The sequence below is a fragment of the Clinocottus analis genome, unplaced genomic scaffold, assembly GCF_023055335.1.
Source record: "Clinocottus analis isolate CAN_PGR_092001 unplaced genomic scaffold, fCliAna1.0.p SCAF_3, whole genome shotgun sequence".
Classification (NCBI taxonomy): Eukaryota; Metazoa; Chordata; class Actinopteri; order Perciformes; family Cottidae; genus Clinocottus; species Clinocottus analis.
Window position 1 is genome coordinate 15832003 of NW_027176042.1, and position 20822 is coordinate 15852824.

Genomic DNA, 20822 nt, shown 5'->3' on the forward strand with positions numbered 1-20822 from the left:
TTGTAATATACAATGACATCTGCTTCCAGCAAATATTGAACTTTGTTCATGTAATGTAAATATTATAAAATCTGTGATAGTCTCTCTCAATACAATATAAGTTTGATGGTACTGTTCTGTAACAAGACAATTATATTCATTCATATTATTAAGATACGATTGATTTTTAACAGAAATAACCACATTTTGTTCAACAGTGAAAGTGAGATGTTCATGCTGCTTCTTCCCGCCCCTTTAAAATTCTTCCACTTTCTCCACCCACAAAAACTTTGCTGTCTGTCTCAACACATTTGAATCTGAAAAACTTCAGATCACTCTGCATCACAGTCGAGCTCACCAAGGTCTGTCTGAAGTCTGACGTGCCAGCTGCAGCCACATCTTGGACTCTTGTCAGGTGCTTTGGACTTCCATCATATGCACTCAACTCGTTGGTTGTCGGTGGCACTACTTCATTTGTTAATTTGACCCACAGCTTTGCATTTTTTCAAGAAAGGTCTCTATGTACATGTATTTAAATTTATACACGTGACTCATCTGATGCACAACCAACCTAATTGTCTTTTGTCCTTGTAGGATGCAAATCAGTAGAATCAGGACGCTGTCTAACTTCTTTGTATTGTCCGTTGGGTTTTTCCTGGACATGGGAGTGTGCACTGCAGGTAAGAAACTATCTCTTTGTTAATCACAGTTTTGTACATATGCAAATATGTTACTGCCACACCTAATCAATGTATCAGATTTAACCACGCTTGTTAGATAACACTGATCAATTTCAAACCATGTTGAGCATGACTGTGACTGATGTAGTGATGGAGAAAGTGGTATATTGGACAAAATGAGAAAATGTTGTTTTGTCACTTTCTTTTTCAAAGTTTGACCCGGTCTTTGTATTTGTAATTCAGTGTAGGGGACAGCTTGCTTTATTTGTCTGCCAAAACGTCTCATGTTTTCGCTGCTGGATTGGTAAAAAAAAAAGTCTCAGGCTTGATGAGACATAAATACATAAACAGTCAGCTCGGATCAAAATCAAAGTGTAGCGCTACATCCTGTCCAACTCTTGTATAAACACAGAAAAGGAAGCACGCCAGTTGACTCTCTCACAAAAAAACGGTAATAAATCAACTCTTTGGAGCAAACAAAGGCCTTGTGTCTCAGAGTGGCCAAAAAGTCTTGAAGAGCTTGTATACGTGTCATCTTTTGAAAAGGAGGATCGGATGGTTGTCAGAATCACCCTGTGGTGATGGATCCCCAAGGCCTTGGCCTGAATCAAGGCTTTTGATACTCTTTGACTTCCCTCCCATCTCACAGTGCCATGGCATTGAGACTCTTTGAATTAAAACAATGCTCTATATAGATTGTGGTGTGAAAACTGTTTCAAGTAGAAGAGTAGAGTGGCCAGATCTCTTGGATACAGGAAACCAGTTATGAAAAGGTCAATATATTCGCCCCAAAGTTCACCTCAGACATCTCTGCATGTCAGAGTAAAGTCTGAAGATGGCCAATGCACAAAGGGCTCTTTGATTCTGCTAAATTTAGCTGCAAAAAACCAAGGGAGGATCGGCGGTCCAACCCATCTGTCAAGATAAATCAGTAGTCAGTTCTTCTCATAATGTATCAATGTTATAAGTTGCCCCCTCACGCCTTTCTCCCTTTTTATAGTCAAAACAAATATTACTTCAATAACATCCAATACAGAACGCTATTTTTCATTTGCATCATCTATATATTACATCACATTTTTAAACATACCATAACAGAACAAACAAACAATCAAAGTTGTATAAGCACCGCAAAGATTCTGCAGCTCAGCTTTGTGTGGCTGTTTGTAGGCAAAGAGGTGCTTTGAGCCAAATGCTATTGTCAGAAAAGTCAAGGGGTCACTTAAGTCAGTAGGATTCGTCCTCAAGGAACCATGAATGTCTTTACAGAAGGTAGTGCCAATCCATGTCGTAGATGTTGACATATTTCATTATTGGATAGCTGAAAACTAAGACCTGCCGTGTTAGATGAAATGTCAGGGGATCACCAAAGTCATTATGGTTCATCTTCTTGGAACTATAAAGGCCAAAGTCTCATCCTGATCCATCCAATACCTGTTGTTGATCCTGTTTGGATCAAAGTGGTAAACCAATCAATAGACCAACATTGCCATCACTAAAGCAGGCTTAGATAAAAACAGTTGCCTTTTGCTCTTTGAAGTTCATCCAAAGGGTTATTTGTTTTTCATCTTTATTTTGTTTTATATAAAGGATTTTGAGAGGCCTGAAGCGGTCAAAACATCCAGTAGTTCGATTTTTCGTTCTTTCTTAACCCCTGTAATCTTCTGGTGACCCCTCAGATTTATTTTAAGACCCCTTGAGGAGGTGCCGACCCCGAGATTGAGAACCATGGATGTATAACTTAAAAAATATATTTGAAAAGTTATTGTCCTAACAAGTGTCTTATTTTTCTTCCAAAACATCAGTGCAATCAGAGTTGAGAATCACAACAATTAAGGTAGTTAACGTGTTTATTTCGAGCCTCTAAAGGTAAATACACAGTTTAAAGATGAAGCACACTTCACTGATCATCTTTTGACATATTTTCTTTTAGCAAGCGCCATATGCAATGCCCAAAGGCTCTCAACTGGAAGGCTTTTGCATGGACCTGCTGTCTGAAGTGGCAAAGAAACTGGGCTTCAAGTTCAAAGTGCAACTGGTGAAAGATGCTTCGTACGGCAGACAAGATGAGAATGGGAACTGGAATGGGATGATTGGAGAGATTGTGAGAGGGGTGAGTACATGAAAACGAAATTTAGAGGCGGTCAAAGGGCAGCCGACCACTCTGCAGGAGCTTTAATTACCCAGCTGGCGTCTCACAACAAATATCTTAAAAATCAATAAGCATGAGCTGTGAAGAATATCAGCAGGGTTATTGGTGCAATTAGAATCTTTTAAATTCCTTGAGGAATTTCTATAAATGTACAGTATTTATCCATTCTGACAGGAGGCCGACCTTGCGATTGCTCCGCTGACTCTTAGTGCAGCTCGGGAGAAAGCGGTGGGGATGACCAAAGCGTTCATGCAGACAGGAATCAGTATCCTGCTGAGGAAGGACATCTCAGAGGGACCAGGCTTGTTTGATTTCCTGTCCCCCTTTACAGCCAAGACCTGGGTTGGCATACTCATTGCCTACCTGGGGACTGCTGCTTGCTTCTGTATAGTTGCCAGGTTGGTGATGGAGGTGGTTGAAAGTCTTAAGTAAAGTGATAATAATATGTGTTGTTGTTAATTGTGCTATGGATTTGTATAGCAAGGTCTGTACTTCTTGTCTGCTGTCAGTGGAAGCCCTTTGTGTGCGGCCACATTAATAAGTAACAATTTTATCTAAATGCAGACTCAGCCCATATGAGTGGAGTCAGCCTCAGAGTGAGCAGAACAGATTCAGCCTCCTCCACAGCCTGTGGTACACAGCTGGAGCTCTGACTCTCCAAGGTAAATGGCAAAAGCAGACACTGGTGATAGTGGTTGTATTGCTTTGTTTATTTTCTGGGACTTCTCTCCTTCTTTGTATGAGACTTCTTATACTTTTTTTTTGTGCTGTCAGGTGCTGGGCCACACCCCAAAGCTCTTTCAGGACGTGTCATCTGCTGCAGCTGGTGGTTATTTACCATCGTCCTCCTAGCTTGTTATTTCTCCAACTTCAGCTCCTCTAAGACTTCTGAGTCCACTCACCTGACAGTGAAAGGTTTTGAGGACTTGGCCAATCAGGATAAAATTGAGTACGGCTGTCTGGCTGACTCTTCCACCCTCGCCTTCTTTAAGGTACAGACATCAAATCAATGCATTGCCCCGCCTCAAGGCTTATTCTCTAATACTGTTTATCCTTCTTGCAGAATTCAAAAATTCCATTGTATCGCAGAATCTTTGAACACATGGAGAGAAGCAAGAGTTTTGTGCCAACTATGGACGATGGTGTCCGGCGTGCAAAAGAAGGAAACTTTGCCTTCATTGGAGAGTCTGTTTCTTTGGACTTGGCAGTAGCACACCACTGTGAGCTGGTCAGGGCACATGAAGTCATTGGAATGAGGGGATACACTATTGCTGCCACCCTTGGTGAGCTTACTCATTTTGAAAATGTTCATTCTCTAAAAAAAAACAACATATGAATAATTTAAAATTGTACAATTAACAATAAACCTATTTATTTCTTTAAGGCTCACCACTCATAAAGAACCTCAGCGTGGCAATTCTACAGCTGAGCGAGGCAGGGGAACTGGCTTACCTCCGAAGCAAGTGGTGGGCCAGCAGCTGCATAGCAGACAAGGCCAAGTCTTCAGCTGTGCAGCCTCACAGCCTCAAGGGGATGTTTCTGATTCTCTCCTTGGGCCTGGGGCTGGGAGCACTGCTGGCTGTCCTGGAGCTCACCTCCAAGAGCCGCAGAAGTGCAGCTGAGCAGAGGGTGCGTGCATATCAGGCGAAAACAACAACAACAACCCCTCATCTCCAAAGTGTTTAGAAACTAATCCAAACAGCCTTGTCTTGTGCTCCTCAGTGTGCATTTGTGTTCATACAATCGGGTTTTAAACTGCTTCGTAAGCCCAACGGGCTGCAATGTTTGCTCAATCATTTCATGGCAAAAGTCTGTTCCAGCTAAAAGCAACCATGTCATTTACCAATTGGTTTTTACATTCGCTTAGGAACAAAATGCAGAGGACACCTGGTCAACCATGTCTACATTAAATTCATCAATATGTTAATGGGAGGATTTGTTTCACTTCTGTTTATCTTTATGTGTCCTTCTCACAGAAATCCTACTGCAGCGTGCTGACTGAAGAACTGAGTCTGCGCTTGAGGACCAGCAATGCAAACAAACCCCAAGAAAATGTAGACAACGATAAAGAAAAATGTGAAGCACTTTGAGTCGCCTTGTTGTTGAAATGTGCTATACAAATAACATTGCCTTGCCAAGGAAACATGTAATTTTAACAAGTCTGAACATTTTATCTTTTTGTTTTTTGACACTTAATTGTAGGTTTTGAATCTTCTTGTTTGCAGTGATCAGATAAAAATGAAAAAATACTGCATTTAAAAACAACAAAACTCACATTGTATTAAAATAATCATTTTATTGATTTTTAGTAAGAATGCTACAATTTAAATGAGAATGCAAACATTATAGTTGTAATATTATAAAAACAATTATTAAAATGATCCAACTAACAAATAATGCTCATGTTCAAGTTAACCGTTTCATTTTGTATGACTCTGTATCATGCTGTTTTGTGCAGTTGGCAATGGCATTACATGATATTAACAATAATAATAATAAAAAATGGTTTCATGCATAAAAGCTGTGTTGACAAACATTACAGCATTTCTAAAATAATAAAATAAAGTATAATTCTGCATGGTGTCTTCCTACTGATCTAGTCCAACAATCTGAACTTCCTCCTCTGAAACTTCCTTTTTGTGGTTACATTGTCGCTCTTTTTCTTTGTCTTCTGAAGGGCCAAGATGTCTTTGGAGATATCAGTCAAATCTTAACCGGTCACTTTTGCATACATGAATGACACATCACCTATGACTCTGCATTTGAAAAAAGCGGTGATTTACAGTGGATTTCTCGCATCCTCTGGTCGAAAAGCGCCTTCATCTCCCTCTGCAGGGTCCCATCACGTTGCTCCGCCCCAGCTGGCACACAGGAGGGCACAAACTCCAGGCTGTCGGTGCTGCCGCCACTGCTGCTGGACGTGCTATCCGACAGGTAGAGGCCGTTGGGGAGGGGCCTCACCTGGCTGCTGTAGCTGTTGTAGTTTTGTGTTTTCTGCGTCTGCCAGTTGATAGCAGGTTGGCGGGTCATCGTTGGTGTCTGAGGAGAAGCAGTTGATTTCCGCGGGCAACTGCGTGAGCGGGCCTTTGTTCGTAGTTGGGCGGATGGTCGGGGTCTGGCCGAAGCCTCTAAGGTCCGCCTCGTCCTAGCAGGGGACGATGGAGGGATAATTGAAGAGAATTTGGCTTCAGACCGGAGCATAAGCGGTGCCCAAGGGAGTGAATCAGCCTGACGTTGAGTTTCTGTTGGTTGTTCAGGTTCAATGGAAGTTATCTTGTTTTGTGCTGCTAATTCCTCAGATTGTTCAGGCTGCACTGGTTCAACTATCTGAACTGTCTTCTGATCATCACAGTTTGATTCTTCGGGTTCATTCTCCAACTCTTCTTGTATTTGATTCTGGCTGTCAAGACCATCAGAACGAGAAAGCAAGGGTGAGTTCTCAAGGTCAAAGCTGTCCGCCTTCGCACAGGGAGCAGCCCCAATGTGGTGGGAGTCAGTGGAGGACATCCGGCTGAAGATCCCTCTCCTTGTCTCTGGTGGTTCATGAATTCTAACTCTGTGAGCTCGCCTCACTGGCTCACTCATGGCCTCTTTGTGAATAGCAGCCTTGGCTGCTGGCCCTTGTAACAGAGGAAATATTTCTCCATTCTTGCTGTCTTGAGAGATGGTATCCAAATCCTTGCGGAAGAACAAAGCACGTCCGTCTTCTGAGGACTGGACCGAAAAGTCTAAGGAAGACTGCTTTTGAGGACCCTTCATGTGCTTCTGAGCTGCTTTTTGGATATGTTTTCTGGCTGCTTGCACTGCATTTTTGGGTTTGATCTGTTTCACAAAGGACAACAAGGGTTTTAAGATAGAGTTGTTGAGGAAGATGAAATAAGATTTGTGAGTTATTTTTAAAGAAACCTACCTTTCCGGTTATATCATTGATAGCGACATGGACAAAGATGGATGACTCCGCCATGCCTTCCAGGTACACATGTCGATAACCTACACATTTTGCATTTAAAAGTTAAATGAACAGTTGGAGTTTTGGAAAATATGGATAATTAACATGGCAAGAGTTCAGGAAGTTACTATAACACTTAAGTTAGTGGTTTGTGTTGAGTTTTAAAATTGTTGCTAAGCAGATTTTGTTACTTTTGAGAAGAGAAGGGAAAGATGTCTCTCTTTGTGCGAAGCTAAGCTAACTATCTCACACTTCTCACACAGAAGAGTGGTATCAATCTCCCTATTTAACCACTTGCAATGAGCATTTTCCAAATGACTTTTTCTGGCCAACCCTGGCGTGTGCATACAGATATCTCATCATGTATCTACCTGGCATCATACTTCTGAACGCAACAGTCCTCTGTCCAATGAAATCTCGTCCAATGGGATCATGATCCCACACTTGGAAACGCACCAGGGCAATCTTTGGCATTTGAATGTTGAAAACGAGGGTCTCCTCCCACATCGGGTTGAAACCTGAATGACCATTAAAAGGATGTTATACAAATAGAAAAGCGAGTACATCAACTGTCTGTTATGAGGTCACGAGAAGAGAAGTACCATTATCATCCACCACCCTGGTCTGCTGCTTGGAACAATCTAAATTTAGGCCAATTATCTCAACCTCAACGAAAGGATCGATAATCTGTATGAAGAAAAACATGAGTATTTAGGTGATTCAAAATATTGTTTGTTATCAGATGTCTCAACAATAGATCATGTCTGCAGCATGTTCACCTCTCCTCTGTCCCCAAACATAGAGTCTTTGGGTTTGGGAAGCTGCTGTCCGCTAATGATCTTCAGCACCAGCTGAGTCTTTCTGTGTCCTGGTAGAGGATCCTCCAACATGGGGTTAAAGGCAGCTGAGGAAAAAAAAAAACAGAACAATGTCTAATTCTGCACAGACAGGTGCTGTAACAGGTGCTGCACAACCTGCATATGTACACACCTTTACACATACACTTAGGCCTCAGAATATAGCCACAGTTTCCATTGCTCGTGAACTTGGCTTGGTTCAGTTCAAGCATACGGCCCTCTGTTTGATAATTCATTGCAACTGAAATGAAACATATATACGTACATCAAATGCTGTCATTGTCATTTTAATGTGAGCAGTCTTGCGATCTCTGTGACAGTCTTACCCATATGGCATCCTGTGTTCCAGTATGGTTGTGGGTTGAAGTTGCTCGAGTCGACTCTGTAGTTGGACGGGTAGACTCTTATAAGCTGCCGTTGGTTGAAGCGGACCAATTCCCCCGGCTTCAGCTGTAAGATCTGGTTCATTACAGTCTCGTTGAGGGATGATACCTGCCAACTGTTTGTGAATGCTACCAGACAGAAACAAAAAACACTTCATCACATATATATTACTAAAATAGCTGATGGTCTTTAAGATTGTCTGTGGTAAAAAGTAAATCCTGGTCTGATCTTCACTTTGAAGATCCTTTACCTTGTGTTTCTATGTCATGCACACGGACAGATTTTGTGTACTTCACCAGGTCAGACAGAGCTCGGGACAACCTCATTGTTTTCCTCTTCCTGAAGGAAGAGGTAATAAACAAACGTTCAAGTGTAATGTTGATACGAAGATTATGAAATGGATAAAACAACTTAATTCAATTACTATCTTACTTGGGATGATAAACAATTTGTGTCCTCTCCCTGCTGCTGTGGTCTGACTCGCCATCAGACATTGTCTTACTTTTCACTCGGATTCTCTTTTTCCTCTGAAAACAAAAGCATTATTTGTAATTTCTCTGTAACTTTATCCAAATAGCTTCATAAAATAAGCAAAAGTGCTTACCTTGCGTTTGAAGCTCCTCATGATTGCACTGCAGAATCGCCTCTTCTTTTTGTTTTGATTAGCAGAGGTAATTATACCCTCCTCCTAAAACAGTCAAACATAAAGCATAAGTATCCATCCATCCATCTATCTATCTATCTATCTATCTATCTATCTATCTATCTATCTATCTATCTATCTATCTATCTATCTATCTATCTATCTATCTATCTATCTATCTATCTTTCATTTACTGGCGAGCTGTCATTATCATCTTCGCCGTCCTCCTCTTCCTCGTCACCAGTGTCTTCATCAGATACATCACCCTCCTCTGCATCAGGATCAAGGTTCGCTGGCAGTTTTTTCCCCTTGAAAACCAAAACTCCATGTGAGATCGTGTGTGTTTTTGTGCTTTGTTGGAGTATCCTTGAGCAGCATTTGGCAGCGCATGTTGATAAAAAAACAACTTTACCTTGACTAAGACTTTCCCTTTCAGGATCTCAGGGGAAGGCAGCTTCTTGCATTCATGCACATTGACACTTGAAAGATCCAGTTTGTCCTGCAGCACCTCTCTCAGATACTCAGCCATCTTTTTTTGCTGAGGCACAGTGCAGTGGTTCTCTATGGACAAGATCACTGGGTACCTGTGGGAGGGGGAGGAGGGTTAAAATGATAACACCTAGGTTACAGATATGATGCTTTTTTTTTTTACTGTGAAGTCTTGACGAAATGCATCAGCATCAAGACCCAGAAGCACTTACGGTGATTTTGTGAAGGCATATTTGTTAATTGTTTCAATGACATCTTTAAAGAGAATTTTTGATGTCAAGGTGTAGCCGTGATGAATAATAGGCTCCCCGTCAGGCCCATCCCAGCAGTCCACTGAGAGAAGAGGAAGAAAGAACAAAAGAGTGATGAGTGAGTCACAATGTTAGTAATGGCATAAAATGGAATAAATTCACAATGAACAGAGAGAAACTTCTGCCTTTTCAGACCCTTACCCTCCACACAGCGACAGCCTGCCTGGAGAACATAGGCGTACATTTCCACTCGAGACTGAGAGAGCAGCTGGTCTCCTGTCAGGTAGGTGTTGTGTGAGGTGGCAATGAAGTAGTTACTTAGAGGCTGCGTCATGTCCTGGTTCACTTGATTGTGCTCGGGGTTGAAGATATCACCTGCAGGGCTCCTCATGAAGTTGGTAAAACCTGAAGAAAGAAGGTTTTTCGTATGTTTATGTCTGGTCCAAGTGACATGTGAGTTGTTATTGGAGCATTGTTAACTACGTTGTTGTTAGCAAGTTCCCCATACCATCAATACCGAGTACCGTGCGCTGCAGGTTCTCAGGACATGGTTCAAACTTGGCCACTATATCGACTAAATACTCTTTAGCCAATCCTCGCATCTGGAAGTAAAACAATATCATGAATGTCATTTTTGGTTTAACTGATTTGACATTCAACACATCTGTTGAATGTTTTTATTGTGAAGGAGATGTTTTATTTCTGTTTAGCACTTTTTACATCTGTTTACCATATATGCTTTTCATTTAATTACATTTGGGTCTATAATTTTTTTTCTTACACTGCTGTAACTTTCTACTGTTTTATCAGTATTATTTAAACTTTGTTTATTTTTTTCTTTTCTAAATGTCTAGTAGGGCTGATATCAATACGATGAAAATATACACAGTAATACTGCATTACATGTATTCATTGTTTTCTTGTGATTCCCCTGTGCCGACTCCGCCACCAATATAGGGAGGTACTGAACATAAACATATTGCATGGCTATTGCTGAAAAAAATCACTGTATTTGATAGAAAAAAAATGGATGCATTTAATGAAAATCTTTGAAACAAATAAGAAGAAAAAAATGGCATTAATTCACATTTTGTTTGTACCTTCTGTTCGTTTTCCAAAAAGCGGGCGAGGTCGTGAAGATCCATAACTTCTTTCTGATTGCTGTAGGAGATCATTATCAGGTAGAGGTCTCTGCGTGTGGAAATCATCTTATAGAACAAACAGAATTCTTCAAAGGCCAGAGAGCCCTGATTGTCATCTGTGTCTGCTTCCTACAGATAACGACAAAAAGTATTTTATGAGTAAGAAATAACTCTCTCAATGTTAGAGATAACCATCCTGCAAGAGAAAATATGCACCACCATAAAACCAATCTGAACGATATATCTCTATCACCATCAAACATGATGCAACGGGTTCACAGAGACGATCATCATCAGGAGGGGAGGACAGTGAGCTGATGAACTAAAGCAATACTGCAGTGCAACTAAAGCCATCTGTTCAGATGTGGTCAGATGATCTTCCTGTGGGACTCTCCTGCACTGTTCAGCCAAAATACTCTAAATACATTTTTGTGTGCTGATTCAATCTCCATCTTTTTTTCTCACTACGCCTCTAACTGACAGGATATGAGGATCACACAAAGAATAGACCTCTGACACTTCTTTTTTTTTTTTTTTTTAAACTTTTCCCAGCATTTCTTAAATCTTAAATCTATAACAGCTTGCATCGTCAACCTTTTGGGTGAGAATTCTTACTTGAAACATCTCCCTGACTTTCTGCTTGGGTAAATTCACATTGAGTTTGTGGAGCAGCTGGTGAACCTCTCCGATGCTCAAGGTGCCATCTCCATTCTTGTCGGCCTCGGAGAAAGTCTGCTGTAACCACGTGAGGCTTCAGTTAAGGAAGAAACCACAAGAATCATGATCAAATCAGTTCATGTGAATGTGTTGTGAACTCCTCTTTATACGAATAGGATGTACGTGTGATAATTAGTCCCTCATGTCGAGAGGCTGAATAAAGGATATTGATCACGGGTGCGTTGCCTCCGGGCCAAACTGTCCTCATCACTGATGCCAGCCATGAGGTATTTCAGCCCAGTGATCCAGGTGCGGGCCTCCTCTGAGTTAGTGGAGACCAGGTCCAGGGACTTAACTCGCTCCCCGTAATAAATACTAAAGCAGTAGTTTGGGTCGAAGCGGTTGTCTGCATACCGCCTGAAGATCTCTGACTTTTTCCCCTCGCAGACTTCATGGATGGAATCAATAGTTACTGAAACAGATGATGAAGAAAAGTGAGCTTCATCGAATCAGTAACTTCTTTCAGCTTCTGGATGGAAATAAGAGAAACTTTGGGTTCACAACACCATAATAACCACTAAAAAACAGAGGCCAAAATTCACCGACCTTTCTAACTCCATAGGGGACAGTGGGTAAATCCTATAATGTGTTTAATTTATAAATAACATCATAATTGAGATAACACAAGCGGCTTTTTGATGAACTTTTTACAGCCTGTTCCCCCATTAAGTATAACCAGCCACTGCAGGGATGACATTTATGTAGCAAACCGAGGAGGAAACAACAAGCCGATGTGAGTTTTCAATTGGATTCTGATTATTGCAAAAAATGAGCTCTGTTGCAAGTTTAGGATACTCACAAATGAACAACACTTTTATGATTTTTGAAGCATGAATGCATTTTGGCATAAGTAAAAAGCCAACTTTGGGCAAAAAACAAACCACACCACGATCGCAGTATACATAACAAGGCGGTGAAGATGTGTCGATGTGTCGATGTTTTGCAGTCCCATTTAGCCACTTGTTATTAACTTCAAAGAGGTTTTTATTAACTCATTTCCAGGTTTAAGTACTCATTCTTTCAGCACTCTACTTAAAGTGCTCTCTGCTCAACCAAAATGTTACAACTAGTTGCGATCATTTTGATCAGAAGTATCAGAGCTATGGATATGTGGACTGAGAGCAAGATACACCAATAGCTTTATGTTTAAGCCTCAATTTAAACGGTAGTTGAGAGATGAATAAGAAGTTACATTTCCGTATTAAATGATTTTACTGCAGTTACTCTTTTGCATTTTAATCACCATTAGATAGCTTCGTCTTGAGAGCTCCAATAAAAACAAATCCGCTAGAACAGCCAGTTGGAGATATTCCGCGCTACAAAAATAAATGGTGGACATGGTTATGTGATGGCTCACTTTTGGCCTTGTCATGCTTCCTGGAGGGCCGCCACCGTATGCAGGACTTGTGCTCGTCCAGGTAAAAGAATCGGACCAGTCCTTTCTTGTTTCCCTTCATTTTGGTCATCTGAGTCCCGGTCTGCATGGTGCACATACACCTCTCCACTACAAAGGAGCACAAGAAGCCAAGCTTAATAGAAAATCCACAGAGGCAATCATATTGTCAGTTATTTACTGCCAACATCAAAGCTGGTTCGTGCGAAAACAATTTCAATCTGCTGAATCTTCAGTTTATATACAGTCTATAATACTTTGATGAAAGTGAAATGTGGCATGCTGGTGCCAGAGATCCACTTTGCAGTTGATTCATCAAAAGTGCCTTATTATTGTTATTGTAAGAATTTTTCGGAGACAACTTGTTATATGTAAAACAATGTGTATTTGTGTTGATGTGTTGAGAGTCAAAGGGAGACCTCAAGCAGTCGAGAGAAGAAGAGGTTTACCATCAAGCACTTATTTATGAGATTATAGGCTGCGTCACGCGGGGATTTAAGTAGCCGTCTTTGTCTTAATGATAAGAGGGTAGAGAAAGAAAAGACACAACAACCCTGAAATGATCTTTGCCATACAGCAAATCAATCAATTATCAGCTGCCTTGCAGTGATTCAAATTATTTTTCCAGATTTTTCTTTGCTGATATTTTGTAAAATTTAAAAAAATACCATCTGTGTACAGTGCTTGTCAGCTTGTAGCGTGTCGGATCCAACAATTATCTTGTAACATTTAGGTCACGGCGAAGAGGGGTGTTTGTTTTGTGTGCTGAGACCAGGTAACCTTTGTTTGTAATCTAAAGCTCAGATGCATGTGACACATCCTGGCCCATCATTCAGGCTAATCCTAAAGGATTGTCTACTGTCCATATGCCCATTATCTACTCACAGACATCCCCGCAACCCTTCTCTGTTATGTTGGAACATTTACACATTTCACAGGCCTGTTGCATGAAGATTTCATGGTTAAAGTTTAAAATTCACATGTTGTTGATTAAAATATTATATTAATGTATGTTTGGAAAAAAAAAATTATTAAGCTTCCCTCTTCAGTTTTTAGATACTTCTGCTTAACAACTTGTTGACATTCTGCAGTAATTGTAGTGTTTGAAGATGACCTTATTCAATGAGTCCTGAGTGAATCTTACCTATCTGACCCAGTCTCCATTTTGGCTGCGCTACCACACTACCACCGATCCAGAAAAACTCCTCAGCAAGTCTTGAGATGGATGCTTTCTGCCAGAGTTTTGGAGAGCTCATGATGGATGGGGTGGATGAATTCAAGGGACTGGAGGCCTGTTTTGCCTGATGAGTGGAACCCTTGGCAAGCGAGGGGGAGAACATTCCTGATGACAGAGATCCTAAAGACTGAAAGGTGGTCCTCTTGGGGGACAGAGAGGAGCGAGGTGGGGTGCCACTCAGCCCTGGGGACAGAGGTGCCATCGTTGGGGTGCTGTTCATCCCTGAGCTGTTCATTTGGGTCCAACTCTCCTGTCCCATTCACACCGCATTACCCACCTTCCCCTCACTCGACTTGGCTCTTGAGCAAAGTTTGTTTATAGCACTGCCTCTCTCATCCAGCATATCCTTTTCTTCCACTTAAAGTCTTCCCAGGTTGGAATAGGGAACAATATTCCCATCCCGAAGAGTCATTCCTCATCATCCTGTGTCCAGGGTTCCAGTGTAGCAGCAGTAGGCAGTTCTGTATTTATTGTTGTGCCATCAGAGAAGGCTCGCAGAGAAAGAGTGTGCAACATGTGTCAGTCACTAAATCTTCCTCAAGCTGTAATCCTGGAGTGAGGCTTCAGCCTTGCTTTAATGGAGGGATTTTCACGCAACCTGTAAGCCTCTGAAGAAAGAGAGTGGGACCAAAAGAGAGCTAATATTCATTTAAAATACTCATGGAAGTGTCATTAAAGAATATAGAGGTTTCAGATGACTTATTAGACCACTTTTATTGTCATTATTTAACATTATCACACCGGTGTGTGTGGTTCAACAAGCCTGACGCATTCACCAATCAATTTTGTGCAATGACTTCCCCCTGGAGGCAACTGTGTGACATACATGTATTTCATATATGTCATATAGTAGTACATCTACTTATGATTAGAAGTAAAGTACTTATCTGTGGTTTCAAGCTTTTTGATTTTTTTTTAAAGGCTCGGTATGCTCATGAAGGGGATTTCATACATTTTTGCCCTCACAGAGAAGACTTTTTCACTCTTTTGTAAGATTTGCTGCACAACGTACACTTTTATAAACAGTTCATATCTCGGTGGTGATAGAGCCATCATCAGGAAAAGGAAGTTGAATCAATTTGGCTGATGATGTCACACCTAACCTGTATGTAAGATAGATCTTTTTCACATTACAGTAGGAAATGCATAGATGTAAATAATAAAGTTAATGACAATTGAATCCATTTAGCTAGCTCAGTTTATGAGCTACTGTTATAATGAGTTACTGAGCTACTGTTATAAAGTTATTAATAACACCTCTATTTTTCCCTTATGACAAGTCAAAATGTCAGCTGTGAAAAACGGCTGAGATACAAAGCTCTCAACATCATATAATGGCGCTGTTTGAAAATATGAGACTTCCTGCAGAGAAGACATCAACAATCTTGAAGAGTGTGAAAAACCTGCCGCTCAACATCAGTAAAACCAAGCAGCTAATTGTTGATTTTCTTTAGTCTCCTCAGGAAGAAGAGGCACTGCTGTGCCTTCTTGACCAGGGTTGAGGTATTGAAGATCCAAGAGCGGTATTCTGAGATGTGGACACCCAGAAACCTAAAGCTGGAGACATACTCAACTCCCGTTGCGTTGATATGGGTGGGCGTGTGTGTGCAGCTTTTGGTCTTTCTGAAGTCCACAATAAGCTCTTTGTTATTTTTGGTGTTGAGGGCCAGGTTGTTGTTGGCGCACCACGTCGCAAGGTGCCGGACCTCCTCCTTGTATGCCAACTCATCGTTGTTGTTGATGGAGCTCACCACCGTAATCTTGTCTGCAAACTTGATAATCGCTTTGGAACCATGTAAAGGCATGAACTAAGGGCACAGCCCTGTGGACCGCCAGTGTTCAGGGTGAGGTTAGAGGAGGTGTGATTGCCTAACCCACATACTGGGGTCTGTTGGTTAGGAAATCCAGTATCCAGTATCCAGCAGCAGAGGGGGGTGTTAATGCCAAGGTCACCTATGTTCAGTTTGGAGGGGATGATGGTGTTCAACGCTGAACGGAAATTGAAGAACAGCATTCTCACATCTGTGTTGTTGTACATCAAATGAGTTGAGGTGGAGCATGTGAATGGTTTGAAGTTCCTGGGAATCAGCATCACAAACAACTTGACATGGTTATCACACATCTCCATCCTGGAGAGGAATGTTCTTCAACGGCTCTAGTAGGAAACTTGAGAAAAACAAAGCTCCCGTGTTATGTTCTTTTACATTTTGTACAGAGGAGCAATAGAAAGCATCCTGGCTGGAAACACTACTACCTGGCATGGTGTGTGTACGGCCCAGAACAGGAGGCGGGTGATTGAAACCATCAAGAACAACAAGCATCAGTGGTATTGGTGAGAAGAGATGCCTGCAAAGAGCCTAAAGGATATGAAAGGACAATGCCCACCCAGCATCAGTTCACTCTGCTGCCGTCTGGCACGAGATACAGAAGTGTCAGCTGATGTCCCAGACTTCAGAGCAGCTTCTTTCCTTAGGCTGTGATACTTCGTAATTCGTCGTTCACCCTTCACCATGTAATAAGTGTTGCTCTTTTGTGTTACTTTTAATAACGTAGCAAAATTGGACAACAAACTGCATTTCTTTGTGCAACCTTGTGTTTAACAATGATAATACATTAAACGTGGACCTTGAAAAGTCAGGGGATCACCTAAGTTATTAGGATAAATCATCTGAGAACCATGCATGTCTGTAACAGATTTCACGGCAGGTCATCTAGTTGGTGAGACGTTTTCGTTGAGTAAAAGGATACATCCACACACACAATCATGCACAAACACTGTGTAAAAAAACAAAAAAACAAGCCATAGGAATGATTTAGATTTTAATGGGTATTATACAAGTTTTCCGAAGGAAAAGAAAACATTTAACCAAGAGGCAAGTGAAACCCCACTTCCAAACCAAAACTATAACAGCATCAGCTAACAAAATGGATATTGTTATTACACTGTACCCAACAAATACTGAGCGAGGGTATCATAAGTAATGATAAGACATAAAAGTGTTTCTTGTCTAAAATATACGAGAGCACCTAAGGATGAAACCAATAGAAGGTGTTGCTTCTACTCTATCTGATGAGGGAGCTGGAGGTGCAGATTTCAAATCCATTTTTCAGTTTTTGGTCTGTGGTGTAATATATACTCTATAGTTCATCAAATAATAAAGATCTTCTCAAATAACAAAATCAAGGGACAAATTATAATATTCTGTTGGTGTGTCAAACCTTGAAAATCGACTGACAGGTTCATGACCTTTAATGGTCTCATTCTCCTTGTTTAAACCAACAGATCCATCCATTCTGCTAAATGCCCTGTGATTGCAATGATACTCAGGGATACAACAACAAAATTGCAGTTTTACAAATCCAAATATAGTCTCTTTTTGGTTTCAAGTAAGAGCAAAAAATAATATTCATAATCAATTTAAGTCTGGAGCAAGCAAACATACCGACAAATATCTTATTTACAATATCATTGTATTTACATCAGAGGATACAGAGGGAAAGTGTGTCTAAATTCAAAAGTTAATGTTAACTTGTGTTTGGAAAAATGTAACAGGGAGTACGATGCACAATGCAAGGTTCTTTTCTTTAAAAAGTGCAATTCCTTTTCTTAAAGTAAAAAAATATATATCCATATTTTGTATATATGTAGAAATGTTGTTCATATAAACAGCATTTGTTGATTTAAGAGCCCTAAAACCAGTGACTAAAAAGTAATGCTTTCTGTTGATAGGCAGCAAATTATTATATAATATAAATTATTGTACAATACTCAATAGAAAATCAGAAGTACCGCATTTCAACAAAAACAGACATCTATTGAAGTTTTTCTTTTAGGAGGGCATTTGTAGACTTATCTGCACTAATTTGGGCAATAATCTTTGCTATTTATCATGTGGTTTGGTTGCAAAAAATTACTTGAAAACAATGTTCAAACAACAAATAAAGTTGCATTATAATATTAAAAAGTAACACTTCCATAAAATGTCTAAGCATAAAACAGTGGTGGACCTGAAGGAAGCCCACCTAACCGCCAATACTTGAGGTTTATAAAATACAAAAGGTAGACAAGCTGGTATACATGCGTACATGTTTGTATATAGATGTTTTTTTCTTGCCTGTGGAATAACAGTGCTGCGCAAGCAATATTTCTTAAAAAGTACATCCTCTACACAGTTATAAAAAGCAAGCCGATAATAAAAGTAAATAGTGGTAAACTGGTGTCTCTTGTTTCCAGTGGTCTGCAATGACACCTTTGAGTGTACCAATATTTTGTGGCACCAAGAGTTTCATGAACCACTCAACTTGTTTCTTCCCTTCATATTCAAGTAGTGTTATGTGGCTATATTTGCACATCTTAGAATAGCTTATACCAAAATAAAATCCATGGACAGCGCCAGGTGTCTCTGACGTCACTGGAGAGATGTGGTCATCACTGAAGAAGTCTTTCTCAATTTCACGTTTTACAACATGCTCAGACATCATGCTACTTTCCAGTTCATTTCATAAAATGTATATATTGTCATCATAATATTGATTTGTATCATATCATATTATATATGACAGATTTTTCCTCTACCAAACAGACTTTGCATTTTGATGAGTTTTCTTTTCCCTAGCAGGAGGTGCAACAAAGTCCTTAACCATGCTCCTTTTGATTGAGTCTCTTTCTCCAGTTCTGAATGTGCAACTTTAGGATCCGTTGGTGTGTTGTGTGTTCTGTCTGTGTGTGTCTGTGTTTACGTCCTCGGGGTCTCCAGGGGGGCTCCTGTCGGCCTGCAGGGCCAGCTGGCTTTGAAGGTCTTTAACAACACTCTCCAGGCTCTGTCGAGCTTCTCTCTCCTGCTGAAGTTCTTGTCTCAGCTGCTCACGATCAGCTTCTGCCTGCTGCAGCTGCACATGCAGCTCTTCGATCTGCACAACACAACACAAGCCGACACAGACAGCGGTCAGTATTAATTAACCTCAAATGAGGGACAGCATGAAGTATATTTCCAATAAATACAGTATATACTGGTGGTTGTGGTGATAGTGGGCATGTTTTCGACATCTTACCTGAGTGGAATACTTGACCCGGAGACGTTCAGCCTCACAGCCTTTGTCACAGACTCGCAGCTGTCTCTCCCTCTCCAGTTCTCTCTTCAGCCGCCCACAGGACTCCTCCGCTTCCCTCATCTTCCTCTCCCAGTCGACGCGAAGGCGCTCAATCTCTTTTCTCAGGTTGCGCTTGGTTTCGATGGCCTCAAGAAGACGGCCTTTCTTTGCCACCCTCACAAACTCCAATTCCTGTAAAAAACAACAACATCAGAATCATTTTATGTTTTAAACACTCATATTTAGAAACTACTGTCATTTCTATCACATAGCATTTCACAGGAACAGGATGTGGTACCTGCTGAAGGCTGCGTTTAGCTTGCATAGCGGCTGCTAGCTTCTCCTCCTGCTTCACTCTCAACTTGACAATCTCCTGCAGCAGTTTTTCCCGCGCCTCTTTGGTGTCTGCGCCTCCATACAGCATCTGTCTCAAGGTGTCCATCTCTGGGCAAACGGTCCCCGGCAGGCAGCCGGGGCCCTCCTGAGGTCGAGCGGCACTCTGAGGGGTCAGAGTCTGAGAAACGTTGGTGCAGGCCGAAGGAGGAGGAGCCAGGGAGGAAGCTGGCACCGGACCTGTAGAAAGAGTTTTAACTTAAATAAGACAGCAATGAAGAATACTGTTTGGTTGCTTCTGAAGAGTTAGCATGAAGAGTTTGTCTGTTGTTGTGACAAAAGTTTTAGCACTTCAAAAGAAAACAGAACTAAATGATTATGCATCATAAGGCTATATTAACAATTTATTCTTTTAGCTAACTGTTTTCACCTAGAAATGCAACACGCGGTGTTTTCAATGTGTTTGAGCCGCTACAAAATTATTCCACGAACACTTTAGAAACTATGGAAGTACCAAGCGGTAGAAGCTGAGATTCACTTCGATAAAACACCAATACATCATATTTTTTTCACATTTGCATGCATCAGCAAAGCAGAAAAACAAAACTGAAACATCCTCTGAACAGTTTCGGTTGCAAAACATTTCAATAGAATAAATAAAATAGTATGTTGGGCATACTTTTATTTTGCTTGTATTTCTTCAAATAAACACCAGGTGGCACAGTTGTACAGGAATCATCCTGACCCAGCTCTGCTGTGGCTCACATCTGGCAGAGCTTATTGTGTAAAACAAGTTTTAACTGAAAAGTCTGTGTCTCATTTCAACTGACTCTTGTAGTGTTTCAAGTTTTCTGTTTCTCTGGATTGTTGTGTGATGGGTTGTACTCACGATCGTCACTGTCGTCCACATCAATCTCTCCATCTGTGTCCATGTCTTCTTCGGGTTGGTTGGCGGTAGTGGAGGGGGGCGGTTTTATTGCAGGTTCTGTGTCTCCATTGTGCAGCTCCTGCGGCGGCCTGGAAATGGCTGCAGGCCCCATGCCAGGAGCGTGGCTGTCCATGGGATGGACCGCAGGGGCCGGGGGATCTGGTGTCAGATTGGGATCTGCCAAAGCCTCGTGGCTTTTTGAGAAGGACCTGTGGAGGAAATACAGGTCCATTTTAAGAATTCCATTGGTTGAAAGCTTGATTTAACCAAAGTTGTCTCTATAAAACTGAAACTATCACAGCTCTCATGAGATGACTCACCTTTCCGGCTCATTCTGAGTGGCTGGTTTCTCTTTTTCTGCTGCTTTAGGAGACCAGGGGCGGAAAGCAGAGGGCCTCTGTTTCAGTTGGACTTGTTTCAGATCCTGGAGCAACAAACAAAAAAGTAAACTTACGATAAACTCACAGTAAAATGCCATTAGATCATTAAATCTGCCTTGCCGACACACTCAAAGGCCCCTCTTCATTTAACAAGGCTGAGTGACTAGAGGTTTATGCATAGGCGATAATGTGATGATTCAAAAGAACAACGGCTTTC

At 41.1% G+C, this 20822-nt stretch overlaps 3 protein-coding genes across 4 annotated transcripts in view; 1 reads left to right on the forward strand and 2 right to left on the reverse strand.

Annotated features, from left to right (window-relative positions):
• The first annotated feature begins 286 nt into the window (after window positions 1-286).
• Window positions 287-5387, forward strand: si:dkey-183j2.10 (glutamate receptor U1). Of its 2 annotated transcripts, none has more exons than XM_068595225.1 (10): window positions 287-394; window positions 574-659; window positions 2465-2496; window positions 2593-2772; window positions 2986-3209; window positions 3376-3473; window positions 3586-3803; window positions 3875-4094; window positions 4196-4440; window positions 4788-5387. In XM_068595225.1, the coding sequence occupies exons 2-10, from the start codon at window positions 575-577 to the stop codon at window positions 4899-4901; spliced, it is 1416 nt and encodes a 471-aa protein (XP_068451326.1). In that variant the 5' UTR covers window positions 287-394; window position 574; the 3' UTR covers window positions 4902-5387. The 2 variants fall into 2 exon arrangements, with proteins under 2 accessions (XP_068451326.1, XP_068451327.1); XM_068595226.1 differs by lacking the exon at window positions 287-394 and adding an exon at window positions 459-493.
• A 20-nt stretch (window positions 5388-5407) lies between these two features.
• plch2b (phospholipase C, eta 2b) lies at window positions 5408-14075 on the reverse strand. The gene is made up of 22 exons (XM_068593731.1): window positions 13781-14075; window positions 12601-12747; window positions 11412-11655; window positions 11142-11271; window positions 10485-10655; window positions 9893-9986; window positions 9586-9789; window positions 9346-9466; window positions 9057-9228; window positions 8839-8952; window positions 8434-8528; window positions 8252-8340; window positions 7944-8129; window positions 7751-7858; window positions 7540-7664; window positions 7363-7447; window positions 7132-7278; window positions 6722-6801; window positions 6385-6633; window positions 5773-5956; window positions 5595-5672; window positions 5408-5499 (listed from the first exon to the last, which is right to left on the reverse strand). The coding sequence occupies exons 1-22, from the start codon at window positions 14073-14075 to the stop codon at window positions 5408-5410; spliced, it is 3210 nt and encodes a 1069-aa protein (XP_068449832.1).
• Window positions 14076-16706: 2631 nt separating this feature from the next.
• skib (v-ski avian sarcoma viral oncogene homolog b) overlaps window positions 16707-20822 on the reverse strand; it is a 30314-nt gene continuing 26198 nt past the window's right edge. Inside the window, exons 3-7 of the mRNA XM_068595194.1 lie at window positions 20546-20649; window positions 20187-20434; window positions 19263-19537; window positions 18926-19156; window positions 16707-18784 (exon numbers count right to left, since the gene is read on the reverse strand). Of these exons, the coding sequence (XP_068451295.1) occupies window positions 18563-18784; window positions 18926-19156; window positions 19263-19537; window positions 20187-20434; window positions 20546-20649 (1080 nt within the window). The 3' untranslated portion in view covers window positions 16707-18562. The remainder of the gene's footprint in view (window positions 18785-18925; window positions 19157-19262; window positions 19538-20186; window positions 20435-20545; window positions 20650-20822) is intronic.